The sequence below is a fragment of the Ovis aries genome, chromosome 2 (assembly GCF_016772045.2).
Source record: "Ovis aries strain OAR_USU_Benz2616 breed Rambouillet chromosome 2, ARS-UI_Ramb_v3.0, whole genome shotgun sequence".
Lineage (NCBI taxonomy): Eukaryota > Metazoa > Chordata > Mammalia > Artiodactyla > Bovidae > Ovis > Ovis aries.
This window is the reverse complement of record NC_056055.1, coordinates 122,062,399-122,087,502: the sequence shown is the minus strand read 5'-3', so window position 1 is coordinate 122,087,502 and position 25,104 is coordinate 122,062,399. Positions and strand designations below refer to the sequence as shown.

General features: G+C 35.5%; 1 protein-coding gene across 13 annotated transcripts in view; it reads right to left on the bottom strand.

Moving 5' to 3' along the window:
• CALCRL (calcitonin receptor like receptor) overlaps positions 1-25,104 on the bottom strand; it is a 126,297-nt gene that overhangs the window by 21,154 nt on the left and 80,039 nt on the right. For all 13 annotated transcript variants that reach the window (XM_042243643.1, XM_060409656.1, XM_042243644.1 and 10 more), the window contains 4 exons: positions 24,644-24,779; positions 22,094-22,204; positions 21,890-22,002; positions 20,376-20,467 (listed from right to left, as the gene is read on the bottom strand). In XM_042243643.1, coding sequence (XP_042099577.1) covers positions 20,376-20,467; positions 21,890-22,002; positions 22,094-22,204; positions 24,644-24,779 — 452 coding nt within the window. The remainder of the gene's footprint in view (positions 1-20,375; positions 20,468-21,889; positions 22,003-22,093; positions 22,205-24,643; positions 24,780-25,104) is intronic.

Here is a 25,104-nt window from a genome sequence, read left to right as displayed (position 1 = left end):
TAGACAGCGTCAGAAATATTTTTTTTAAGAACTAAATTGGAATGAATGAAAACAAACATTAAAAAAGGTTTTCAAAAATAGCTAGTCATGATAGAAGTAGGAGCTGAAAGATATGAGCTGAGGAACATAAAACAAACAGCATTTATAACTGTTGATATTTATAGCATTCACATGTGAAAAGATCAAAAGTAAGTAAAATAAAATGCCAACTGTAGTTAGTTGGAAAACAAATTTAATTTTTCTTGTGTTCATTTAAACTTCCTTCTTTTCTCTATGATAGTTTGTATTTCTGTTTCTCTGAGAATTCCCACTTTGCTAATGACTACTATCTCAATCTAGCTTGAAAGTTAAAGATTTAAAAATGAGCTGCTGGTATCTATTCTCATTTAAAATTGTGATTATTGTGATTACAGACCCAAAAAACCCATGTTTCTTATTCTTTTACTATGTGATAAAAGAATATACCAAATTTCCCTCTAGACCCAAACAATGCCATAGGGGGCCTCCCCAGTTTCTCAGCAGTAAAGAATTCATCTGTAATGCAGGAGACTCAGGAGACATGGCTTTAGTCCCTGGGTTGGGAAGATCCCCTGGAGGAGTGCATGGCAACCCACTCCAGTATTCTTGCCTGGAGAATCCCATGGACAGAGGAGCCTAGTGGGCTACAGTCCATAGGGTCTCAAAGTATCAGACACAACTGAGTGACTAAGCACTATACCATAGTGTGGGGAAAATTTTGAAACGATAGAGTGAAATTCTGTTGTAAATGACTTATTGAAATCAAAGCCAAACAAATACTTGAGAGGACACATGAAATCATTTCAATAGACACGTAAAGCTTATTTTGAATGTTTTACAAAATTATGTTAATAAATTGGTCAACATAGATAACCTGCCATATATAACTCAAACCACATACTTCTGCTTTAGAAATCCTGATATTCCATTTACTTTCTATATTGAAAGTAACATAGTGCTGCTGCTGCTGCTGCCACTAAGTCGCTTCAGTCGTGTCCGACTCTGTGCGACCCCATAGACGGCAGCCCACCAGGCTCCCCCGTCCCTGGGATTCTCCAGGCAAGAACGCTGGAGTGGGTTGCCATTTCCTTCTCCAATGCATGAAAGTGAAAAGTGAAAGTGAAGTCATTGAGTCGTGTCCAACTCTCAGCGACCCCATGGACTGCAGCCTGCCAGGCTCCTCCGTCCATGGGATTTTCAAGGCAAGAGTACTGGAGTGGGGTGCCATTGCCTTCTCCTGTAACATAGTGAACTATTGTCAAATCATTTTCAGTTTGTTTTGTATAAAATATGTCCTACTATCTACAACATCAGCCTATAACTTTGGTTTCTTTTATTTCTTCCTCCATGTTCTGTCCAACTTAAATGTAGACAAATGCTATCTGACATGATTTATATCAATGTCTAGTGGTAAAAATGGTTCACATTTTTCTAGTGATGCATACTGTTTTCTTTTAAAATCATTCATTAATACATATAAATACATTAGGCCAAATAAAATCAACTTAAAAATAAAAACCAAAATATGTATTTGGTAAATACAGTGGTTTGTTTAAATGAAATACTAAAATAGTTAGGTATTTTTTCAAATGCTAACCTGCAACCAATATAACCTATTCCAAATTTTTAAAAGTGATTATATAGGCTTAGAGATTGTTTTATGAAACTCTCTGTCTGCTTTTTTAAATGTTATCCTAGTATAACCACAGAACAGAAAATGTGGTTTGTGGGTCTGGATTGTTTCCATTTCATATTCTCTACATATAATTATTTTAGAACACTGCTTCAATATGCACTTTTGACAGAGTTATATGCACTAAGTTATATGCACAATATACACTAAACAGAGTTATAGAGGCAGCTGGCATAAGTGTGTCAACAAACCCATTATACACCATGTGTAATGTAACCATGCCTTTCAATTCTCTCTTGGATCAACTAGAAGCAGATAACAACAAGTCAGAGTGGGTTTTGAAACCTGACCTGAGATTAAATCTGGGCTGTACCACCTACTGAAAGTGCGACTTTGGACAAGTCATTTAAAATCCATAATCTTCTGTTTCTTTTCCTTCTCTACAATATAGGATAACAATAGTACTACATAGGATTGATTGGAAGGTTAAATGAGTTAATCGTGTCTAGTGCTTAGTATAATATCTAACCTATAGTGAATATTCCAAGTTATGTTAACTATTCTTTTTAACATAGTTTTCATATGGCTAATTTAATTAAATTCTCTAACAGTTTTCTCTCACAAATAATAAAATAGCATCATTTTGTGTGAGAAACATAAAACTACCCATGTTTTAAGTAAGTCGTGTCCGACTCTTTGTGACCCCATGGACGGCAGCCTACCAGGCTCCTCCGTCCAGGGGATTCTCCAGCCAAGAATACTGGAGTGGGGTGCCATTTCCTTCTCCAGGGGATATTCCCGACCTAGGGATCGAACCCAGGTCTCCCACATTGCAGGAAGACGCTTTAACTTCTGAGCCACCAGGGAAGCCATAAAATGGTGTCTTGTCACCTTTTTATAAAAACACAAGAACTTAGCATCAGAAAGACAATTTCCATGTGATAAAGGGCAATGGGTGAAGCAACCTAAATTTTCTTCCTTAGGAATTTTATCCTTGCTAGCATTGTCTGCAAATTATCACTTTCCTTACCATGCTGACCCCAGGTATCATGCTTCTCTACAGTCAAAGTTAGTGTTGTCACAGTATGAACAAAATACTTGCCTTTGTTTCCCATTTGGTTTTTGTGTGTGTGTGTGTTTTCTTTTTGATTTTTTAAAATTTCAGTTTTATTTATTTATTTTACTTTACAATATTGTATTGGTTTTGCCATACATTGACACAAATCCACCACAGGATTCGGATTCATGTACATGTGTTCCACATCCTGAAACCCCTCCCACCTCCCTTTCCATCCCATCCCTCTGTGTCCTCCCAGTGCACCAGCCTCAAGCACCCTGTATCATGCATTGAACCTGGACTGGCGATTTGTTTCACATGTGATAATTTACATGTTTCAGTGCCATTCTCCCATATCATCCCGCCCTCATCCTCTCCCACAGAATCCAAAAGACTGTTCAATACATCTGTATCTTTTTCTGTCTTGCATACAGGGTCATCGTTACCATCTTTTTAAATTCCGTATATATGCATTAGTATACTGTATTGGTTGGAGAAGGAAATGGCAACCCACTCCAGTGTTCTTGCCTGGAGAATCCCAGGGACAGGAAAGCCTGGTGGGCTGCCGTCTATGGGGTCGCATAGAGTCGGACATGACTGAAGTGACTTAGCAGCAGCAGCAGCAGCATACTGTATTGGTGTTTTTCTTTCTGGCTTACTTCACTCTGTATAATAGGCTCCAGTTTCATCCATCTCATTAGAACTGACTCAAATGTATTCTTTTTAATGGCCGAGTAATATTCCATTGTGTATATGTACCACAGCTTTCTTGGTTTTGATATGGGATAGAAATTTCCAAACTAGTTTACTCCATGCTAATCCTGAGCAAAACTATTTATGGAAGGAGAAAATACAAGCAATGAAAGAATCGCCCACCCTACAGTGTACTGCTTCTTTATGCTAATTTATCTAATTTAATTTCCCAAATGCTCAGCTTTTCCCACAAGAAAACACAAACCATGTATCCAAAAGGAAAGCCTGTGCCAATCAGAATAGTGCCAAAAATAACAGGAAGAAAGCAATAAATATATGGAAAGAATAAGCAGTCTGGCTACTTTTTGTCTACTGGATACAGAACCTTGAATTGATGGAATTACTTGGTTATATATGACACAAAGTAGACATAACCTCTAGCATTAACTCTCTTTGGAGGCTGCTGGTGATCCATTTGGCCAGATTTAGAAAGAGTCCAAGAGTGTTTCAACCCAGGTGCCCAATGAAGTCCTGCTAGAGAGGTCTCCATCACAGGCCCTCCTCCCATGCCTTTCAAGATTGTTCATTTAATGTTACATGTAAGTACAGGCTGCATAAGAAATAGACATGTCCATTTTATGTGGCCAAATAGTTTGTTCTAAACTGCCCCAGTGTAAGTGGACTTCCTGGTCTCTTAGTGGGCAGAGAATAAAAGAAGAAATAGTCCGGCCTTCTAAATGCATGTGATTCTTACACAATCTCATACTCCTCAAAACAAAACAAAACAAAACAAAAAAACAAGCAAAACCAAAAAAGACCCACAAAACTGCAGAAGTAAAAAGCAAACCAAAAACAATCCTTTTAGAGATAAAACTCATAATAACAGCAGACATCATAATATAGGAGCCTTTACAATATTCCAGCCACAGAGATGAGTACTTTACATTCATTATCTAACTTAACAACCCCTTGAAAATATCATTATCCCTTAATAAAACTAAGGTAAGTTGCTCCAGGTCACAATCCTGTTTAGTCTCTTAATATCCATTTAGTTTTTTACAACTATTTTTAATGCATAATAATACATTTTTTTGTGCACAGTTTCTACATAACCAGGGAAGCAGTTGTGAACAATATAGAGCAAAATCCTGATCTCATGTTACTCATGGGACAGCAGAGGATAAATGGGTACACACATTCAGTTCAGTTCAGTCACTCAGTTGTATCTGACTCTTTGTGAACCTATGAACAGCAGCACGCCAGGTCTGCCTGTCCATCACCAACTCCCCGAGTCCACCCAGACCCGTGTCCATTGAGTCGGTGCTGCCATCCAACCATCTCATCCTCTGTTGTCCCCTTCTCCTCCTGCCTTCAATCTTTCCCAGCATCAGGGTCTTTTCAAATGAGTCAGCTCTTCACATCAGGTGGTCAAAGTATTGGAGTTTCAGCTTCAAAATCAGTCCTTCCAATGAACACCCAGGACCGATCTTTAGGATGGACTGGTTGGATCTCCTTGCAGTCCAAGGGACTCTCAAGACTCTTCTCCAACACCACAGTTCAAAAGCATCAATTCTTCTGCGCTCAGCTTTCTTCATAGTCCAACTCTCAGAGCCATACATGACCACTGGAAAAACCACAGACTTGACTAGATGGACCTGTTGACAAAGTAATGTCTTTGCTTTTTAATATGCTGTCCAGGTTGGTCATAACTTTCCTTCCAAGGAGTAAGCGTTTTTATAATTTCATGGCTGCAATCACCATTTGCATTACATAATGCAATTCTAAGTAGTATTATATGCTTTTTAGAAGTTAAAATAGTATTATGAGATTGATAAAGACTGTGCTTTTTTATACAGTTCATAACATTTTCTAACAGCAAGTATACTGGGGTGGTTTGCCATTTCCTCCTCCAGTTTATTTAAAAAAATTTTTTTTTATTTTTATTTTTTCCCTTTTAGATTCTTTTTATTTTATTTTTTTTTTCCTCCTCCAGTTTAATGTCTTTGCTTTTCAACACACTATCTAGGCTTGTCATAGTTTTCCTGCCAAGAAGCAATCGTCTTATGGTTTCATGGCTGCAGTCACCATGTGCAGTGATTTTGGAGCCCAAGATGAGGAAATCTGTCACTACTTCCACTTTTCCTCTTCTGTTTGCTATGCAGTAATGTGGGCGGATGCCATGATTTTAGTTTTTTTAATATTTAGTCTTAAGCCGGCTCTTTCACTTTCCTTCTTCACCCTCATCAAGAGGCTCTTTAGTTCCTCTTTGCTTTCTATCATTAAAGTGGTATCATCCACATATCTGAAGTTGTTGATGTTTCTCCTGTCTATCTTGATTCCAGCTTGTATCTCATCTAACCTGGCTTTTCTCATGATGTGATGAGCGTATAGGTTAACCAAACAGGTGACAGCAGACAGTCCTGTTGTACTCCTTTCTCCATCTTGAACCTATCAGTTGCTCCATACAGGGCTCTGACTGTTGCTTCCTGACTTGCATACAAGTTTCTCAGGGGACTGGTAAGATGGTCTGGTATTTCCATCTCTCTAAGAGTTTTCCACAGTTTGTCATAATCCACACAGTCAAAGGGTTTAGTGTAGTCGATGAAACAAAGATTGTTGTTTTTCCGAAATTCTCTTGCTTTCTCTATAATCCAGCGAATGTTGGCACTTTGATTTCTAGTTCCTCTTCCTTTTCTAAACAAAGCTTGGACATCTAGAAGTTCCTGGTTTGCATAAAAGACCTTCCTAGCATGGGAGATGAGAGTGATTGATGGTTAGCACATTCTTTGGAACTATGCTTCTTGGGAACTGAGATGCGGGTTGACCGTTTCCAGTCATGTGGCCACTGCTGGGTCTTCTGACATAATGAATGCAAACCCTTGATGGCATCATCCTTTAGGGATTTGAATAGTTCTGCTGGAATTTCATTGCATCCACTAGCCTTATTAACAGCAGTGCTTCTTCCCAGTGGTCATGTATGGTTGTGAGAGCTGGACTGTAAGGAAGGCAGAATGCCAAAGAATTGATGCTTTCGAACTGTTGTGCTGGAGAAAACTCTTGAATGTCCCTTGGACAGCTTGGAGATCAAATCAATCAATCTTAAGGGAGATCAACTCTGAATATTCACTGGAAAGACTGATGCTGAAGCTGAATCTCCAGGGTTTTTGTCATCTGATGCAAATGGACAACTCATTGAAAAAGTCCCTGATCATGGGAAAGATTGAGGGCAGAAGGAGAAGAGGGCATCAGAGGACGAGATGGCTGGATGGTATCACCAATGCAATGAACATGAACTTGGGCAAACTCTAGGAGATGGTGACGGACAGGGAGACCTGGCATGCTTCAGTCCCGGGGATCACAAAGAGTCTGACATGATGGGGCAACTGAACAATAAACACTATGGCCAGAGTGAGGGAAATACTCAAGACAGAACTGAAACTGGAGAAGATAGGTGAGAAAAACGTTCCAAACAGAGAAGGAATCCTAAGTCCAACTTTTTTTGTTTGTTTTACAAAGTTAAAGCTTAAGGTTTTTGAGCAGTAAAAAGGACAAAAGAAAAAGCACAAAGCAGTAAAAAAGACAAAAGAATAAAGCACAAAGAAAAACAGTTTTTTAATTTTTATATTAAAATTAGGAAAATTAAATTCAAAGAGCATAAGTTACTAAATGATTTTTTGATTCTGCAGCTCATACTTTTATGTTACATCTTAATGTTCCATCAGCAAATGCTAACTGGATAAGTAATATCCAATCATTCTTGAGTTTTGTTTTTCCTAACTACTAGGAAGATGCTATAGATGGAAGGGCTTACTTTGCTTTCTCCTTGTACTTAGTCATATCAGTGAATATGGTCAAGGAAAGTCTACAAGAGTAGAAGGTTTGTTGTTGTTTAGTCACTAAGTTATATCCGACTCTTTGTGACCCCATGGACTGTAGCCTGCCAAGCTCCTCTGTCCGTGAGATTTTCCACAGACAGAATACTGGAGGGGGTTGTCATTACCTTCTTCAAGTGATCTTCCTGACCCAGGATTGAAGCTGCGTCCCCTCCATTGGCAGGAGGATTCATTACCACTGAGCCAAATGAGATTGCAAATCATATTATGATTTGGGGAAGAAAGATGTTACTTATGTGCCTTCCATTTCAAATTATGAAGTTTTAATCCATTCAAATAATGGTCTAGTTTTTGTACCAAGCAGTGGGTTATTTGCATTCTTAGAACAATTTATCATTTTGTTCCCATGAAAATTTACTTATTCTTAACTAGTAATTATGTTTGAATATACTTTATAAATACACTTATAAATAGTTTCATATTTACAAAAAGTATCAACATAAATATGTTATCTTTAATATATAGTTATAGTTTAAATAATAAATTTACTCTTTAAAATAAGTCCAAATTCTTTAATTCAGTTATTTACTTTCTATTTCCATACTTGGACTCCGCTATAAACTAGTACTAGCAATTACGTTATAGAGGAACTGGTTTTTGTTAGAGTAAATCCATTACTTCTTGTAACAGTTTGTCCTTATTTAAATCTGATACTCTAATGTGGAAATGCAATGCTTTTATTATATAATTACACTGGACATATTTAAAAACCTTTCCAGCCAAGACTAACATTACTAAATAGGAATATTTCACCTCTCATCACATTCATTTTGAGAGGGAAAGATTTTTCAGCACATTGATTAAATTAATTAATTTGGAAATGGACTCACTGAGCATGCCCTAAAAAAAAAAAAAAAAAAATTATACGAAAAACCAGTTAATTTAACAACATCCAGTGTTAAGCTGAAAGAAGCCTAGGATACATACAATAGAATAGAATGTATCTCAGAACTGTAGGCACAAAAAACTAACAATGAATACACTCTTATCACAAGAGTGGAGAAAACAAGGATGGTCCTGGGCAGGCACTCAGAGGGATGTTACTCAAGGACCACTGTCAAACTTCATTAAAAAAAAAAAATTAAATTTATTTATTTTAATGGGAGGCTGATTAATTTACAATATTGTGGTGGTTTTTTGCCATACACTGACATGAATCAGCCACAGGTGTACATGTGTTCCCCATCCTGAACCCCCCTTCCATGTCCTTCCCCATCCCATCCCTCAGGGTCATCCCAGTGCGCCAGCCCTGAGCTCCCTATCTCATATCGAACCTGGACTGGTGATCTATTTCACATATGATAATACACATGATTCAATGCTATTCTGTCAAATCATCCCACCCTCACCTTCTCCCACAGAGTCCAAAAGTCTGTTTTTTACATCTGTGTCTTTTTTGCTGTCTTGCATATAGGGTCATCATTATCATCTTTCTAAATTCCATATATATGCCTTAATATACTGTATTGGTGTTTTTCTTTCTGACTTACTTCACTCTGTATAACAGACTTCTAAACAGTGCAGATTTTCCAGATTTTACACAACCTATTTAAGTCATAGTTCTGGTTTGTAAAAACAGGTACATCAGTGTATGGTTTGTAGAGGAAGACTCTCTTTTCTCTGTTTCAATGTAGGATTTGTTTAAATAGTTAGCTTTGTTCAAAACCAATTTAAAGATTCAATCGTAAATAATTTTCAGGTGAAAAATTATAGCTTAAAGAGGAAAACCATACTTGTTTGAATAAGAGATATATGAAGAAACTGGAAATGAGATAAAGGTTCGCAATATTGATTGAATATTTTCATATATGATTCAAAAAAAGGTGAGAATTTGTGACACTTGCCCTGAAAGCAGAAACGTAAGCATTTTATTAAGCTGAGAAAGCTTTGGTCTATCAACTGGATAGATTTTTTGTTGTTGTTGCATTTTATTCAAGACATTATCTCAATTACCTAAAAATGATATCATTGTCTATATAGGTGCAAATATGAAATTTGGCTTTAAAATTATTTAGAAGCACTCCCTGAAATGTCAGCAAAATTAAGATGATTAAAAAAAAAAAAAGCTACTTTTTCCCACATGCAAGTTACATGTGCTCTTTTATGTCCTTTGTCTAAGTTAAACAAACAGCAAGATTTGCTATGCTCTCAGATATTAAACAGTAATTAAAATTTAATTTATAGCTAATTCCAGTAAAGCCTATTTATTTTTTTATCTAAAGGGTTCTGCTTTGTTTTTCCAAGGACCATTATGAGTAACAGCCTCTCAGGGCTTGGCAAATACTAAAGTTCTGTCTCTCTCTCTTCCCCTCCCTTTCTGTTTCCTTTCTTTTTATCTCCCACTCTCTTTCTTCTAATTGACTCTAATATAAAACTGAAGTATATCTGGTAAATAGTGTTTCATGTTCTCTGTTTCTAATTTAAAGCATGGCCAAGTAGCAGATTTTTCTTTTTTCTCTCTAAATAAAAAATAACAAACAGTACCCTAAATCAACTTTTTGTACAGTCTTGGTTTTTATTAGGATGGATGAGTGACCTTCAATTAACAAATGAAAAATAAAAAGCTGCTTCTACCCTCTGCTAAGCAAGAATGACTGCAGTTTGAGGAGCTGGGTTCAGAAGCAGAAGTGAGCTATTGATAGATTTTTGTACACACAGTGATTTCATGTGAAACATCAGCTCCCCAAAGAATTATTTCCAGGTTAGTTGGAAGAAAGCAAAGATTTCTATTGCTCCTGACTGTATGAACACGCTTTATTAACCATTCAGTAAAACATTTTCTGAAATGTCCTTGGTCTTCTTTGGATCTAGCTGCAGGGTATCCTCTATTGTTTTACACAGATACTTCTACTTGTAGAGTCTTAGTCTAATGTCTTTCTTTGTTGATGGAGACGACAGAGGCCAGACAAATTCAGGGGACTTGTCCAAGGTCACAGATAAGTCATGGGAAGGTGCATCCTACAAATTGTTTCCAAATCCATTCATGTCTTCATTCCTTAAAAATGTGTTAAGTGCCTACTATGCACAAGATTACATACTAAGCCCTGGAACATGTAAAGAAACAAGCAGTGATGACTCCTGATCTCATGGCACTAACTTTGTCATGTTCTTTCTATTATTTCTTATTTTAGCACACAGTTGTTTTGTGTTGATAGTGGCTTTTCCTATTTTGATAGATAGTTCTAGGGAGTCTGTAACAAGAATGCATTAAAATCAAAGACTACAAATTCAAGTACTGAGTCAGCTAATGTGGTATATTGTGGACATAAACAAAGTTTTATTATTTTCAACTAAATTTTTAAAACTCAATCACAATTTTTACTGATATACAATGAATTGTTCATTCATTGTGTATTGATTTTGAGGTAGGAGATAGATGGGCTCCAGGTTGGACCTTTGCAATCAACCAGCCTCACTACTTACTGCCTCACCAAGATCAATTTTTCTATGGGAATGTTATTAACAATTTCTTTTAAAAATGTGGCACACATAAAACTAGAAATTGTGTTCTTTAATTATATTTTTAAAGACCTCACTGTTAAAATATGCCCATCAGGGCTAAATGTTTATATAAAATCTTTCAATGGACTAATAAGAAAGAACAAAAGTGATAACTGTGCCAGTAATAGTGTTTTCTAAATGAGACTCTTTACTTAACAATGCATGCATATCATCTCAGTTACAATATAGATACTAATAGAATCTGCATTTTAAAGATGTGAAATCGATGATTAGAGAAATTAAAGAAGTTATTGGATGCTAGGCACCAAGAAGCTGATGAAGGTAGAATCTGAGACTAGATATGCCTGTTTAGAGAACATACTCTTAACCACTCACCTGTAATGAAGAATGTCTAAGACAGAAAAGGGCATTTAGAATGCTACACCTAGGTCAAACTTGACCCCGGTTTCTCATGTTTTATCTAAAGCCTGAATTTGTCTAATAAAAAAAGAAAAATGAATCTGAAGCTTTGCTTCTTTCTGGTCAAATTCTCCATTTTTAAAAGATAAAGACAAAATTACTAAGCCAAAGAGGAGTACACAGATGGACAGGAACCCTTTGTAACTTAACTATGTAGAATATAAGTAAAACTAGGCATTGAATTAGATAATCTCTTCATTTCTTATCTTACAGTTTCTGCTTGTTCAAGTTCTGCCCTTTATTCAGCACTTGTTTCATTGAGTTTATCACCTTAGAAATATTGTGATTCTATGAGTCACATGAGTCTTTCCTTCAATGTCTTCCCACAGCTCTTTGTTGCTCCACAATAATTTTTTATTGTTTCTGTTTTTTTATTTTGTATTACTGACTCTATACATGGACATCACCAGATGTCAATACCAAAAGCAGATTGATTATATTCTTTATGGCCAAAGATGGAGAAGCTTTATACAGTCAGCAAAAACAAGACCAGGAGCTGACTGTGGCTCAAATCATGAACTCCTTATTGCCAAATTCAGACTTAAATTGAAGAAAGTTGGGAAAACCACAAGACCATCAAGGAATAACCTAAATCAAATCTCTTATGATTATACAGTGGAAGTGACAAATAGATTTAAAGGATTAGATCTGATAGACTGAGTGCCTGAAGAAGTATGGACAGAGATTTATGATATTGTACAGGAGGTTATGATCAAGACCATCCACAAGAAAAAGCAATATAAAAAGGCAAATGGTTGTCTAAGGAGGCCTTAAAAATAGCTAAGAAAAGAAGAGAAGTGAAAGGCAAAGGAGAAAAGGAAAGATACACCCACTTGAATGCAGAGTTCCAAAGAATAGCAAGGCGAGATAAGAAAGCCTTCCTCAATGATCAATGCAAAGAAATAGAGGAAAACAACAGAATAGGAAAAAGTAAAGATTTCTTCTAGAAAATTAGAGATACCAAGGGAACATTTCATGCAAAGATGGGCATAATAAAGGACAAAAATGGTATGGACCTAACAGAAGCAGAAGATATTAGGAAGAGGTGGCAAGAAAACAAGGAAGAACTATACAAAGAGATCTTCATGACACAGATAACCATGATGGTGTGATCACTCACTTAGAGCCAGACATCCTGGAGTCTGAAGTCAAGTGGGACTTAGGAAGCATCACTGTAAACAAAGCTCATGGAGATGATAGAATTCCAGTTGAGCTATTTCAAATCCTGAAAGATGATGCTGTGAAAGGGCTGCACTCAATATGCCAGCAAATTTGGAAAACACCGCAGTGGCCATTGGACTGGAATAGGTCAGTTTTCATTCCAATCTCAAACAAAGGCAATGCCAAAGAATATTCAAACTATCACACAATTGCACTCATCTCACATGCTAGCAAAGTAATGCTCAAAATTCTCCAAGCCAGGCTTCAACAGTACATTAACTGTGAAATCCAGATGTTCAAGCTGGTTTTAGAAAAGGCAGAGGAACCAGAGATCAAATTGCCAGCATCCGTTAGATCATAAAAAAGCAAAAGAATTTGAGAAAAAAATCTACTTCTGCTTTGTTGACTATGCCAAAGCCTTTGACTGTGTGGATCACAATAAACTGTGGAAAATTCTGAAAGAGATGGAAATACCAGATCATCTGACCTGCCTCTTGAGAAATCTGTATGAAGATGGAGAAGCAACAGTTAGAAGTGGACATGGAACAACAGACTGGTTCCAAATCAGGAAAGGAGTATGTCAAAGCTGTATATTGTCATCCTGCTAATTTAACTTATATGCAGAGTACATCATGCAAAATGCCAGACTGGATGAAGCACAAGCTGGAATCAAGACTGCCAAGAGAGATATCAATAACCTCAGATATGCAGATGATACCACCCTTATGGTAGAAAGTGAAGAAGAACTAAAGAGCCTCTTGAGAAAAGTGAGAGAGGAGTGTGAAAAAGTTGGCTTAAAACTCAACATTCAGAAAACTAAGATCATGGCATCCAGTCCCATCACTTTATGCAAATAGATGGGGAAATAATGGAAACAGTGACAGACTTTATTTTTGTGTGCTTCAAAATCACTGAAGATGGTGACTGCAGCCATAAAATTAAAAGATGCTTGCTCTTTTGACAGCATATTAAAAAGCAGAGACAGTACTATGTCAACAAAGGTCCGCCTAGTCAAAGGTATGGTTTTTCCAGTAGTCATGTATGGATGTGAGAACTGGACTATAAAGAAATCTCAGTGCTGAAGAACTGATGCTTTTGAAAGTTGATGCTTTTCAACTCTGGTGTTGGAGAAAACTCTTGAGAGTCCCTTGGACTGCAAGGAGATCAAACCAGTCAATCCCAAAGAAAATCAGTCCTGAATATTCATTGGAAGGAGTGATGCTGAAGCTAAACTCCAATACTTTGGCCACCTACTGCAAAGATTGACTCATTGGAAAAGACCCTAATGCTGGGAAAGATTGAAGGCAGGAGGCGAAGGGGTTGACAGAGGATGAGATGGTTGGATGGTATCACTGACTCGATGGATATGAGTTTGAGTCAGCTTCGAGAGCTGGTGATGGACAGGGTAGCTGGGCATGCTGCAATCCATGGGGTAGCAAAATTCGGACATGACTGAGAAACTGAACTGAACTGAACTATTATATAGATATAATATTAGATGACTAAGTATAATCTACATGCCTACATGCCTGATATAGTCTAAGGGCAAAATTTGTTCCTTTTACCATTTATTGGAATATCACTACATGCCAAGTACTTTCTGAATCTTCTCTGCCAATATTTGAAATAATGATATGACTCATTATAAGGAAACAGGCTAACTGAAAAGCATAAATCAGAATAAGTCCATACTATTAGTAAACGTGACATGGCAAGATTTGCATATTCTCATTTTTTTTATTACTGTAATTCACTATCCATTAAAATTAACTTGTGCCTGAAATCAAGGATATTGCACTAACTCATCATTAAAGAATCTTTTTTTACCACTGGTAGCTTAATAGGTATTGCACTGAATCTATAGATTGCTTTGGGTAGTATGCTCATTTTCACTATATTGATTCTTCCAATCCATGAGCATGGTATATTTCTCCATCTATTTGTGTCATCTTTGATTTCTTTCACCAGTGTTTTATAGTTTTCTATATATAGGCTTTTTGTTTCTTTAGGTAGATTTATTCCTAAGTATATTATTATTTTTGTTGCAATGGTGAATGGAATTGTTTCCTTAACTTCTCTTTCTGTTTTCTCATTGTTAGTGTATAGGAATGCAAGGGATTTCTGTGTGTTAATTTTATATCCTGCGACTTTACTGTATTCATTGATTTCTGGTGGAGTCTTTAGGGTTTTCTATGTAGAGGATCATGTCATCTGCAAACAGTGAGAGTTTTACTTCTTCTTTTCCAATCTAGATTCCTTTTATTTATTTTTCTGCTCTGATAGCTGTGGCCAAAATTTCCGAAACTATGCTGAATAGCAGTGGTGAGAGAGAGCACTCTTGTCTTGTTCTTGACTTTAAGGGCAATGCTTTCAAATTTTTACCATTGAGGATAATGTTTGCTGTGGGTTAATCATATATGGCTTTTATTATGTTGAGATATGTTCCTTCTATGCCTGCTTTCTAGAGGGTTTTTATCATAAATGGATATTGAATTTTGTCAAAGGCTTTCTCTGCATCTATTGAGATAATCATGTGGTTTTTATCTTTTAATTTGTTAATGTGGTGTAACACATTGAGTGATTTATTAATACTGAAGAATCCTTGCATCCCTGGGATAAAGCCCGCTTGGTCATGGTGTACGATCTTTTTAATATGTCATTGGATTTTGAGAGCTAGAATTTTGTTTAGGATTTTTGCATCTATGTTCATTAGTGATATTGGCCTGTAGCTTTCTTTTTCTGTGGCATCTTTGTCTGGTTTTGGTATTAGGGTGATGGTGGCCTCATAGAATGAGTTTGGAAGTTTACCTTCCAATTAGAATAAATAATTTCACAATATGTATGGAATTAAAAAAAAAAAACACCTCAAATAGCCAAAGCAATCTTGAGAAAGAATGGAACTAGAGGAGTCAAGCTGCCTGACCTCAGGCTGTATTACAAAGCAACAGTCATCAAGACAGTATGGTACTGGCACAAAGACAGAAACATAGATCAATGGAACAAAATAGAAAGCCCAGAGGTATATCCACGCACCTATGGACACCTTATCTTTGACAAAGGAGGAAAACATACAATGGAGAAAAGACAATCTCTTTAACAAGTGGTGCTGGGAAAACTGGTCAACCACATGTAAAAGAATGAAACTAGAACAGTTTCTAGCGCCATACACAAAAATAAACTAAAAATGGATTAAAAATCTAAATGTAAAACCAGAAACTAAAAAACTCCTAGAGGAAAACAGGCAAAACACTCTCTGACATAAATCATAGCAGGATTCTCTATGACCCACCTCCCAGACTAATGGAAATAAAAGAAAAAATAAACAAATGGGACCTAATTAAACTTAAAAGCTTTTGCACAAGGAAGGAAACTATAAGCAAGGTGAAAAGACAGCCTTTAGAATGGGAGAAAGTAATAGCAAATAAAGCAACTGATCAAGAATTAATCTCAAAAATATACAAGCAACTCCTGCAGCTCAATTCCAGAAAAATAAGCAACCCAATAAAAAAATGAGCCAAAGAACTAAACAGACATTTCTCCAAAGAAGACATACAGAAGGCTAACAACCACATGAAAAAATGCTCAACAGCATTCATTATCAGAGAAATGCAAATCAAAACCATGATGAGGTACCATCTCACCCCAGTCAGAATGGCTGCTATCCAAAAGTCTATAAACAATAAATGCTGGAGGTGTGGAGAAAAAGGAATCCTCTTACACGGTTGGATGGGAATGCAAACTAGTATAGCCACTATGGGAACAGTGTGGAAATTCCTTAAAAACTGGAAATAGAACTGCCTTATGACCCAGCAATCCCACTGCTGGGCATACACACTGAGGAAACCAGAAGTGAAAGAAACATGTGTACCCCAATGTTCATCGCAGCACTGTTTACAATAGCCAGGACATGGAAGCACCTAGATGTCCATCCAGATGAACAGATAAGAAAGCTGTGGTACTGTACACAATGGAATATTACTCAGCTATTAGAAAGAATGCATTTGAATCAGTTCTAATGAGGTGGATGAAACTGGAGCCTATATACAGAGTGAAGTAAGTCAGAAAGAAAAACATCAATATAGTATATCAATGCATATATATGGAATTTAGAAATTTAGTAATGATGAGCCTGTATGCGAGACAGCAAAAGAGACACAGATGTAAAGAATAGACTGTTGGACTGTGGGAGAAGGTGAGGATGGGATGATTTGAGAGAACAGCATTGAAACACGTATATTAACATATGTGAAATAGATTGCTAGTCCAGGTTTGATGCATGAGACAGGGTGTTTGGGGCTAGTGCTCTGGGATGACCCTGAGGGATGGGATGGGGAAGGATGTGGGAAGGGGGGTTCAGGATGTGGAACACATGTACACCCATGGTTGATTCATGTCAATGTATGGCAAAAGCCACCACAATATTGTAATGCAATTAGCCTCCAATTTAAAAAAAATTAATAAAATAAAATAAAAGCTGAAAAAAATTTTAAAAATAGAATCTTTTTTAGTTCACTTTGGAAAATGAATAGTTAACTGTAGTTTCATGATAAACTCTAAAAATAAGCAATGTAATTAGTTGAAATTCTTAATTTTTCTGTTATGTAGAGGGCAAGAACCAAACTCAATATATTGGCAAGAAATTTATTTGCTAATGAGGTTTTGCCTGTGTAGCATGCTGCAATCTTTCTTTTAAAGCTTAGAGATTTGTGGCTTTTAACACACACACACACACACACATATACATACATATACATTGCATATAGTATTCTTGATTTTTTTTTTAAAGAAAACCTGTGTGGTGGATTCATGTTAATGTATGGCAAAACCAATACAGTATTGTAAAGTAAAAAAATAAAATTAAAAAATATATATAAATAAAATAGAAAAGAAAACCTGATTTTCTTCTGAAAAAAATAAAGTTTATTAATATGTTGAACATGAATCCCATATTTGGGACAACATTAATTTTTTAACTTCTCTTTTAAAATGAGAAATGGGTCTACAGTGATAGAATTGACATTTTATTTTGAGCAAGAACTTTTTGATAATTTGTTACAAATTATCTAGAGATTGTATCATAATTTCTGTTTTCGGAAATTTGTGCCTTCTTAAGAACCTTCGATATGAATTACTTTGGGGAATTTTAATGGCAATTAAACTCAATTGGCAATTGAATTCAAATGGCAATTAAATTTTAATGGCAATTTAAATTAAATTAATTGTAAATTTAATTATTTAGGAAATGTTTTCCATATTTGAGGGTAAAAATTCTCTTCAATTTATTTTGATACATTTTTATACAGTTTTGGAAGAAAGTCACATTTTAAAATGTACAAAAATGTTGAATTAATTTTCTTCAGTGGAATTTTTTTAGTTTCTAATGATGCCTAGATAATGTCTTAAATCTAAAGTGCCATTAAAAGTCCCCAAAGCAATTCATATTGAAGGTTCTTAAGAAGGCACAAGTTTCCAAAAACAGAAATTATGATACAATCTCTTGACCCTATGATTTTGAACCCATGAAAGATAATCATTTGGTTCATATGTTATTTTGCTGTATTTTGAATTGTGATGAGCTGTGTCAAGGCTATGGTTTTTCCTGTGGTCATGTATGGATGTGAGAGTTGGACTGTGAAGAAAGCTGAGTGCTGAAGAATTGATGCTTTTGAACTGTAGTGTTGGAGAAGACTCTTGAGAGTCCCTTGGACTGCAAGGAGATCCAACCAGTCCTTTCTGAAGGAGATCAACCCTGGGATTTCTTTGGAAGGAATGATGCTAAAGCTGAAGCTCCAGTACTTTGGCTACCTGATGTGAAGAGTTGACTCCTTGGAAAAGATTCTGATGCTGAGAGGGATTGGGGGCAGGAGGAGAAGGGGACGACAGAGGATGAGATGGCTGGATGGCATCACCGATTCAATGGACATAAAAGTGAAAGTGAAGTCGCTCAGTCATGTCCGAATCACCGACTTGATGGATGTGAGTCTGAGTGAACTCTGGGATTTGGTGATGGACAGGGAGGCCTGGCGTGCTGCGATTCATGGGGTCGCAGAGTCGGACATGACTGAGCGACTGAACTGAACTCAACTGTGGGCTAAAAACTGGTGTTCCAGTTAAAAACGAACCTAACATCCAATTATCTAATAATTTTTGGATTTGAATTATTTTGATGTGCTATTACTGCAGTCGGTTCTGAATCATGTTCCAAGATACATGTTGAAGAAGATGAAGGAGGAGGAGAAGGAGTAGGAGAGTAGGGGGTAGGGAGAAGGAGAGCAGGGGAAAGAAGAAGAGAGTAAGAGAGAGACAACGAGAGTGACAGTAGTGATGATACAGTAAAGTGCACTTACTCTTCACACTACATTCTATAATTCTGCTCCTGATCATATTTATGAAGACCATGTTAATGTATAAGGTAATGCATGCATGTTTTAGATTTTACTTTCCTATCAATTTAAAAAAATCACAGCTAATGGATAGAATTAAGAAATTAGAAGAGGAGGGTAAAATGGGAATTTAGGATTAACAGACAACACTACTATACATAACAGAACAATAATGTCCTACAGCATAGGGAACTATATTCAGTATTTTGCAATAACCTCTAGTGGGAAAACATCTGAAAAGAATATATGTGTGTATATTGATGTTGTTCAGTTGCTCAGCTGTATCCAACTCTTTGCAACCCCATCCCATGGACTGCAGCACGTCAGGTTTCCCCATCCTTAATGGTGAGAGATGGTATGTGTATATATAAGTATGCATCTCCCGGAGATGGTGAGAGATGGTGTGTGTGTATGTATGTGTATATATATATACACATATATACATATGCATATATTTGGGCTTCCTTGGTAGCTCAGCTGGTAAAGAATCTGCTGGCAATGCAGGAAATCCCAGTTCGATTCCTGAGTCGGGAAGATCCCCTGGAGAAGATATAGACTGCCCATTCCAGTATTCTTGGGCTTCCCTGGTGCTCAGACGGTAAAGAATCTGCTTGCAATGCGGAAGATCTGAATTCAAACCCTGGGTCGAATCTGAGTGACTAAGCACAGCATAGAACACGTATATATATTGTATATATACATGCCTACATACATACAGGCTTCCCAAGGAGGGTGTTAGTGGTAAAGAAACTGCGTGCCAATGCACGAGACAGACAAAAGAGATAGAGTTTGGATCCCTGGATCAGGAAGATCCTCTGGAGAAGGGCATTGCAACCCACTCTAGTATTCTGGCCTGGAGAATCCCATGGACAGGGGAACCTGGTGGGCTACAGTTCATAGTGTCACAAAGAGTCAGACATGACTGAAGTGACTTAACATACACTGCCACATGCATATACACACACACACACACACACACACATATGTGTACATATAACTGAATCACTTTGCTGTATACCTGAAATACAGCAAATCAACTATATTTCTATTAAAAAATAAATTGGAATTGACTTTCCCTCCAGCTCCCAAAAGAATAAACTAAAAGTAAATTCAAAGCATAATTTAACTATTTTAAAGATTATCCCCCCAACACCAGGAAAATTAACCTAACCACAAATATTGAAATTATTATTTTTAATAGTAAATATTAAAAGTCATTGTTATTTTTTGCACAAAATGCAGTTCTTACAATGCACTATGTATGCTGATAGTAAAATTGTCCAAGAAGTTCAAAATTTAATTGGGCAGTGATAGAATTGACCTCTAATACTTCACAATTTCCAAAGCAAATACAGATAGGTTTGCATATTGGTTTCGGTTCCTTTCTTACTGCATGACAAGTTAAGCTTCAGATAGTTCATCAATCGCCTTTCTCTATATTTTATAAAGTCAAGACAAAGTCAACATATTTAAAATTATTTTAAATATCAATTTATTTTAAATATTATAAATCATCTATAGTTCATATATTTTATCAGCACATGACATAAACATGGATATGACACTGCATTCACCAAAGATAATCAGTAAATTAAAAAAAATTTTCATGTACTTACTTGAAATAAAAGAATATGCCAAGTGAGATAAGCAGTGATGCAATCGATAATACATGTCCAATTATAGTCAGGTAAAACAAATTCAGTGCAGTCTGTAATTTGTATGAATAAAACATTAATTAACGCTAATATCAATGCTATAGTTCTGCATGTGTATAAGCCCCAAATCAATAAAATAACATCTGTTTTTAAAAACATGTGATCTGATAACCTAAGCCTTTAGCAAGCAAGCCAGGAAGTATTTGAATACACCTTGAATGAAGAATATCTATAAAAATTTATCAGGTGATATAAAAATTTATCAAGTGATATCAAAATCTATAAATTGCTCTTTTTATTTAAGAAATTAGAAGTCATATTAAACATATGAAGAAATAAATTTATTGATCTAGGTTCATAAAATGTGAAACCAGCATTTTAAACTTTGGAAGACATTGACAATTTTCACTCCATCAGTTTGTGCACCTTAAATTGTGATTTTTGTTTGTTTAATTTAAATACCAGGCAAGGCTTCTTTCCAAACTAAGTTTCTTTTTCCCATTTGACAAACTTGATACTCCAAAACAAATCTCAATATTATAATGTATAGGGGCCCCTGATTTGTACAAATAAATTATTTTTCTTGGTTTTAACTTTATCTCTTTGATTTTTGTCTTTATTGTAACTTACCATTTTAATGTGTGTGTATATATATATGTTCAAACCCTTCTCTGAATAAATAAAGAGTACATGATTTATAATGAGAGCTGGCAGTTATCAAATCCTTACTATAGGCTTGTTAGTTTTCTAAATATTTTCCTTGTATTTAGTCAGTTCCTATGAAAACCTTGAGGATGGGTTCATGATCCTCATTTTAGACAGGAAGGGACTGACGCAGATGTTCAAGTTTGCCCAGGGTCACAGTGGATAAAGAGCAGAAACACGAAGTGAGAAACCAGAACTCAGTTTTAATCACTGTGACAAACTGCCTCCACACACACACGTGTGCAGATTTGTGCTGGCAGTCTGTATCGAAACTGTATTGCTGTGGCAAACTGTGCTAACCTTGACTTTAATGTATGATGGACGTTAAAAGTGGGAACACCAGTGAGGGTGAACTAACAGCCAGTCAGTATGAAAGTCTTTGGCTGGGATGGATAGGTCTGTTTAAACCCTCCTGGGCTTGTCTTCTTCTCTTGAGCACAATTCCTGAGTGTAACTATAGGAGTTCCACCACAAATGAACATTTCTTTTTTCTTACACTTTTAAACTATGTTTACTTTGGAAAATTCTAAACTACAGTACTGAGACATTGACTTGGAAATAGACAAATACCTAGCTGGATTGCTTCTTCAGTGTAATGACTAAATCTATAATAATTATTTCTATGAAGATATTTTTCTTGACTTTTTTTTATGAAAAGGCTTTACAGTAGAATGAATGAACACTAGCTAAATTTTCTCTGATATTGTATCAGTAACTACCTTTTAAAGTAGATAGTGTAAATTCAGTTTGAATTTATGATTATTACGTACCTTCACTTTCTCATGCGTGTTAACATTACACTGGGTATAATTTGTCCATGTTCTGTTGCTTGCTGGATGTCTAAACCAGTTTCCATCTTGGTCACAGATCTTTGTAACTTTTTCTTTAAAATTTAAAAGGAAATAGTAATTTAGTTAACCGAGGGTTTATTAAATAGATGTCAAAGAGATTTGTATATGAATTTCTACTTTTACCTGAAGGATCGAAATCCTGAAAGTAATCAGGGCAGTGCTGCATTGATTCCGTTCCTGCAGCAACATCATTCCAGCACAGCCATCCATCCCAGGTTCTGTTACAATAAATGCCTTAAGGAGAAAGCAAAAATCAGGGCTTACTAACCTCCCTCTAGTTATACAGAAACACATGAAGTCTTCATGGTTAACTCACACTAACAGGGAATACAGACTGTCTACTGAAAATGAAGATATCTTATAAGATCTTTATAACAATTACTTGGATTATTCACAAGGTAATTATTAGAATAACTAATTGTTAAATTTAGAAATATCTAAACAAATATATGTTCAGCTTTAATTCTCATTCTCAAAGGTAGCTATTTATCCAATAAATTACATGGTCTTTGCTGGTTTTCCTTAACCATTAAGTATTGGTTAATTAGTGTCCCTATTTTTGAAATTCAAAAAATATGGGAAATTGGAAATGTGTTCTATTTTAGAAACTGTATTCTTAGGGCAAGTTATAGTATTTTTTGAAGTGAACAAATGAACATTCTAATATTTCCTATTTTACCATATTAACCCTGATACACACTTATTTAGGGCCCTCCACCAAATTCTAGCTCTTATTTTCCATTTTTTTTCAAATGAAATAAGTGTTTAATCTCACATTCTTTTCTTACCTACACTAAGAACAAAAACTTCTTACATGAAAAAAAGTTTAAAGGCATAGAGAAATAAAATGACTAAAACTTTCTAAAGTTATGTGTAACAGTCTGTAATCAAAGAGGGTAATTTTTTGCCATAAGCACACATAGAAACTTGAATGTTGCATGAGCTGTTTATTATTATTAACAGATTTGCACAGCAATCTCAGAATCAATCTAGGCCTTACAGCAATAGAAAACATTCTATCGGCCTGAAAATCTAAATATTTCTAATTAAAAATAAAACTCATATAGTCTGTTTTCCCTCCTGTGATTTTCAAACTCTTTATTTAAATAGCTTGCATCCACATTATTACCATATAAAATGCATTTTGAGGCCTGTCAGAGAAAATTTTCCTGATCCCATTTTAGAAAGCATTTTAGACAAGTCTTTACAGAGCTCCAAAAGATTCCACAACACTGACTACATGATAGACGGAAAGGTCTAGAATTTTCCCAGCTGTGTTATATGGCATTTGAGTGAGACATGAAAAAGTTTTCCGTTAAAAAAAGTTTTTGTGGTCAAATAGATTTGGAAAACACAAAGTTAAACACATTTCTTTATTACAGGGTTTTTTACAGTATTTAAAATTATAGAGAACATTATGAATCTCCAAGAGGAAGTTTATTATGTAGTGATCTTGAACTTTATCACAAAATTATTTTATTATAAAACTCTCATAAATATATTCCTATTATTAAGAAATTAGATTTGAAGCTAGCTTGCACACATATCTAGATCATTTGGAAGGTATTAATTCAATAATTTAAAGCTAATAACACTTAGGCTTTAAGGGAATGAAGTGAGGGCCAGATCAGTTAGCACAGAATTTGTATACAGATTTTAACTATTTGATAATGCAGTTCCTACTGAACTAATATCAGATAGTTTATCATTGTCTGACATATTTTAGAGATATGTTTTAACTGGATATATATTGTAATATATTGTAATATTTGGACAGATATATCAAATTGCTTTGATATATATTGGTTAGATTAAGATTCCAAGAGTTCATCAATATGGAAAAATTGCTTTTTTTCCTCTTTCTCACAAGCAAGTTAATTTTGACATTTACAAAAATTACAGTAACCTACTTTTAACATACTATGTGTATAACAAACATGTTTTATACTATAAATATTTTCTCACCAAATTAAATTGTTTCTACTGATTTGAAAATATCTAAAGTCTTTATGTTTTTCTCTGTTTCATTAAGAGTTTTGCATTTTATATTTTAAAGATAATCCTGTCTTTAAGGTTGCCAGATAAAAAACATGGTGTTTTCATGCTTTGGGTTTTGTTTTTGGTTTTGCTAAATTTTGCAACTCTACTTGTGCTACTCAGAATGAAGGCATATATGTGACACTTAGTAGGCCTTCAACAAATCTTTCAGAAATACCTTAAAAATATCTAATGGAAACAGAAATTCATGGATTTCATTAGCTTTGCTACCAAATGTACTATACATAGTATGTGTTATGCAAAAACAAATTGTCATTTTATTAAGCTCCTATCAAGAAGTTTGTGAAAAAAAAAAAGAAATATAGATCACATAAACTGAAGATCAACTGTCATTGATTTAATTCAAGACACATACTTGTTTTATATTTTAAATATCTTTATACTATATAAAAATACTAAAATATCCCTGTCACATATATTTTTATTAGAATTTTTAAAAAGAATAAGATAAGTTACATAATAAAATGTTCTTCACAAATAATTAAAACTGCACATATACTAGAAAAACTAGCAACTAACTCATTTTTAAGAAGGAACCTAAGAGACTGGCAATGATGTAATCGGGTAGTTTTCTTATAAACTATATCAAATGCATTTAAAATTCGTCATGTTTACCTTCTGTTTGTTGAACAGGGTCTTGCATAATTTTCTGGTAACATTCATATTGAGCTGTCATGATTTTATTTCTAGTAACACCCAGCTGAATTAAGTCATCGGGATTCTCTTCTTCGGATTCTGCTATAACAAGAATCTAAGGAATTAAAGAAAATAAAATTTCAGAATTGTGAGAATGTTAGAGACAGTCTCTCACAGTGAAAAATAGTAAGTGCAGTGATGTGCTGCATGGTCAACAGGTTCTGGGGGGCACTTCTTGACCTTCAATGTTTGCCAGTTTCCATGGTGTAAATATCCCCACCTCATCAATATCCAACCACCACAAAGAGCTGCCAGTGGCAGCACTGGGAAGTACAGGCCACAGTGCCCCCTCAGAGCCTGTGGGGGCCAGCTCCAGGCCAGCTTTCTGGAATGCAGACAGCTCTACTCAAACTCCACCTCTACTTTTTAACCTGGCAATG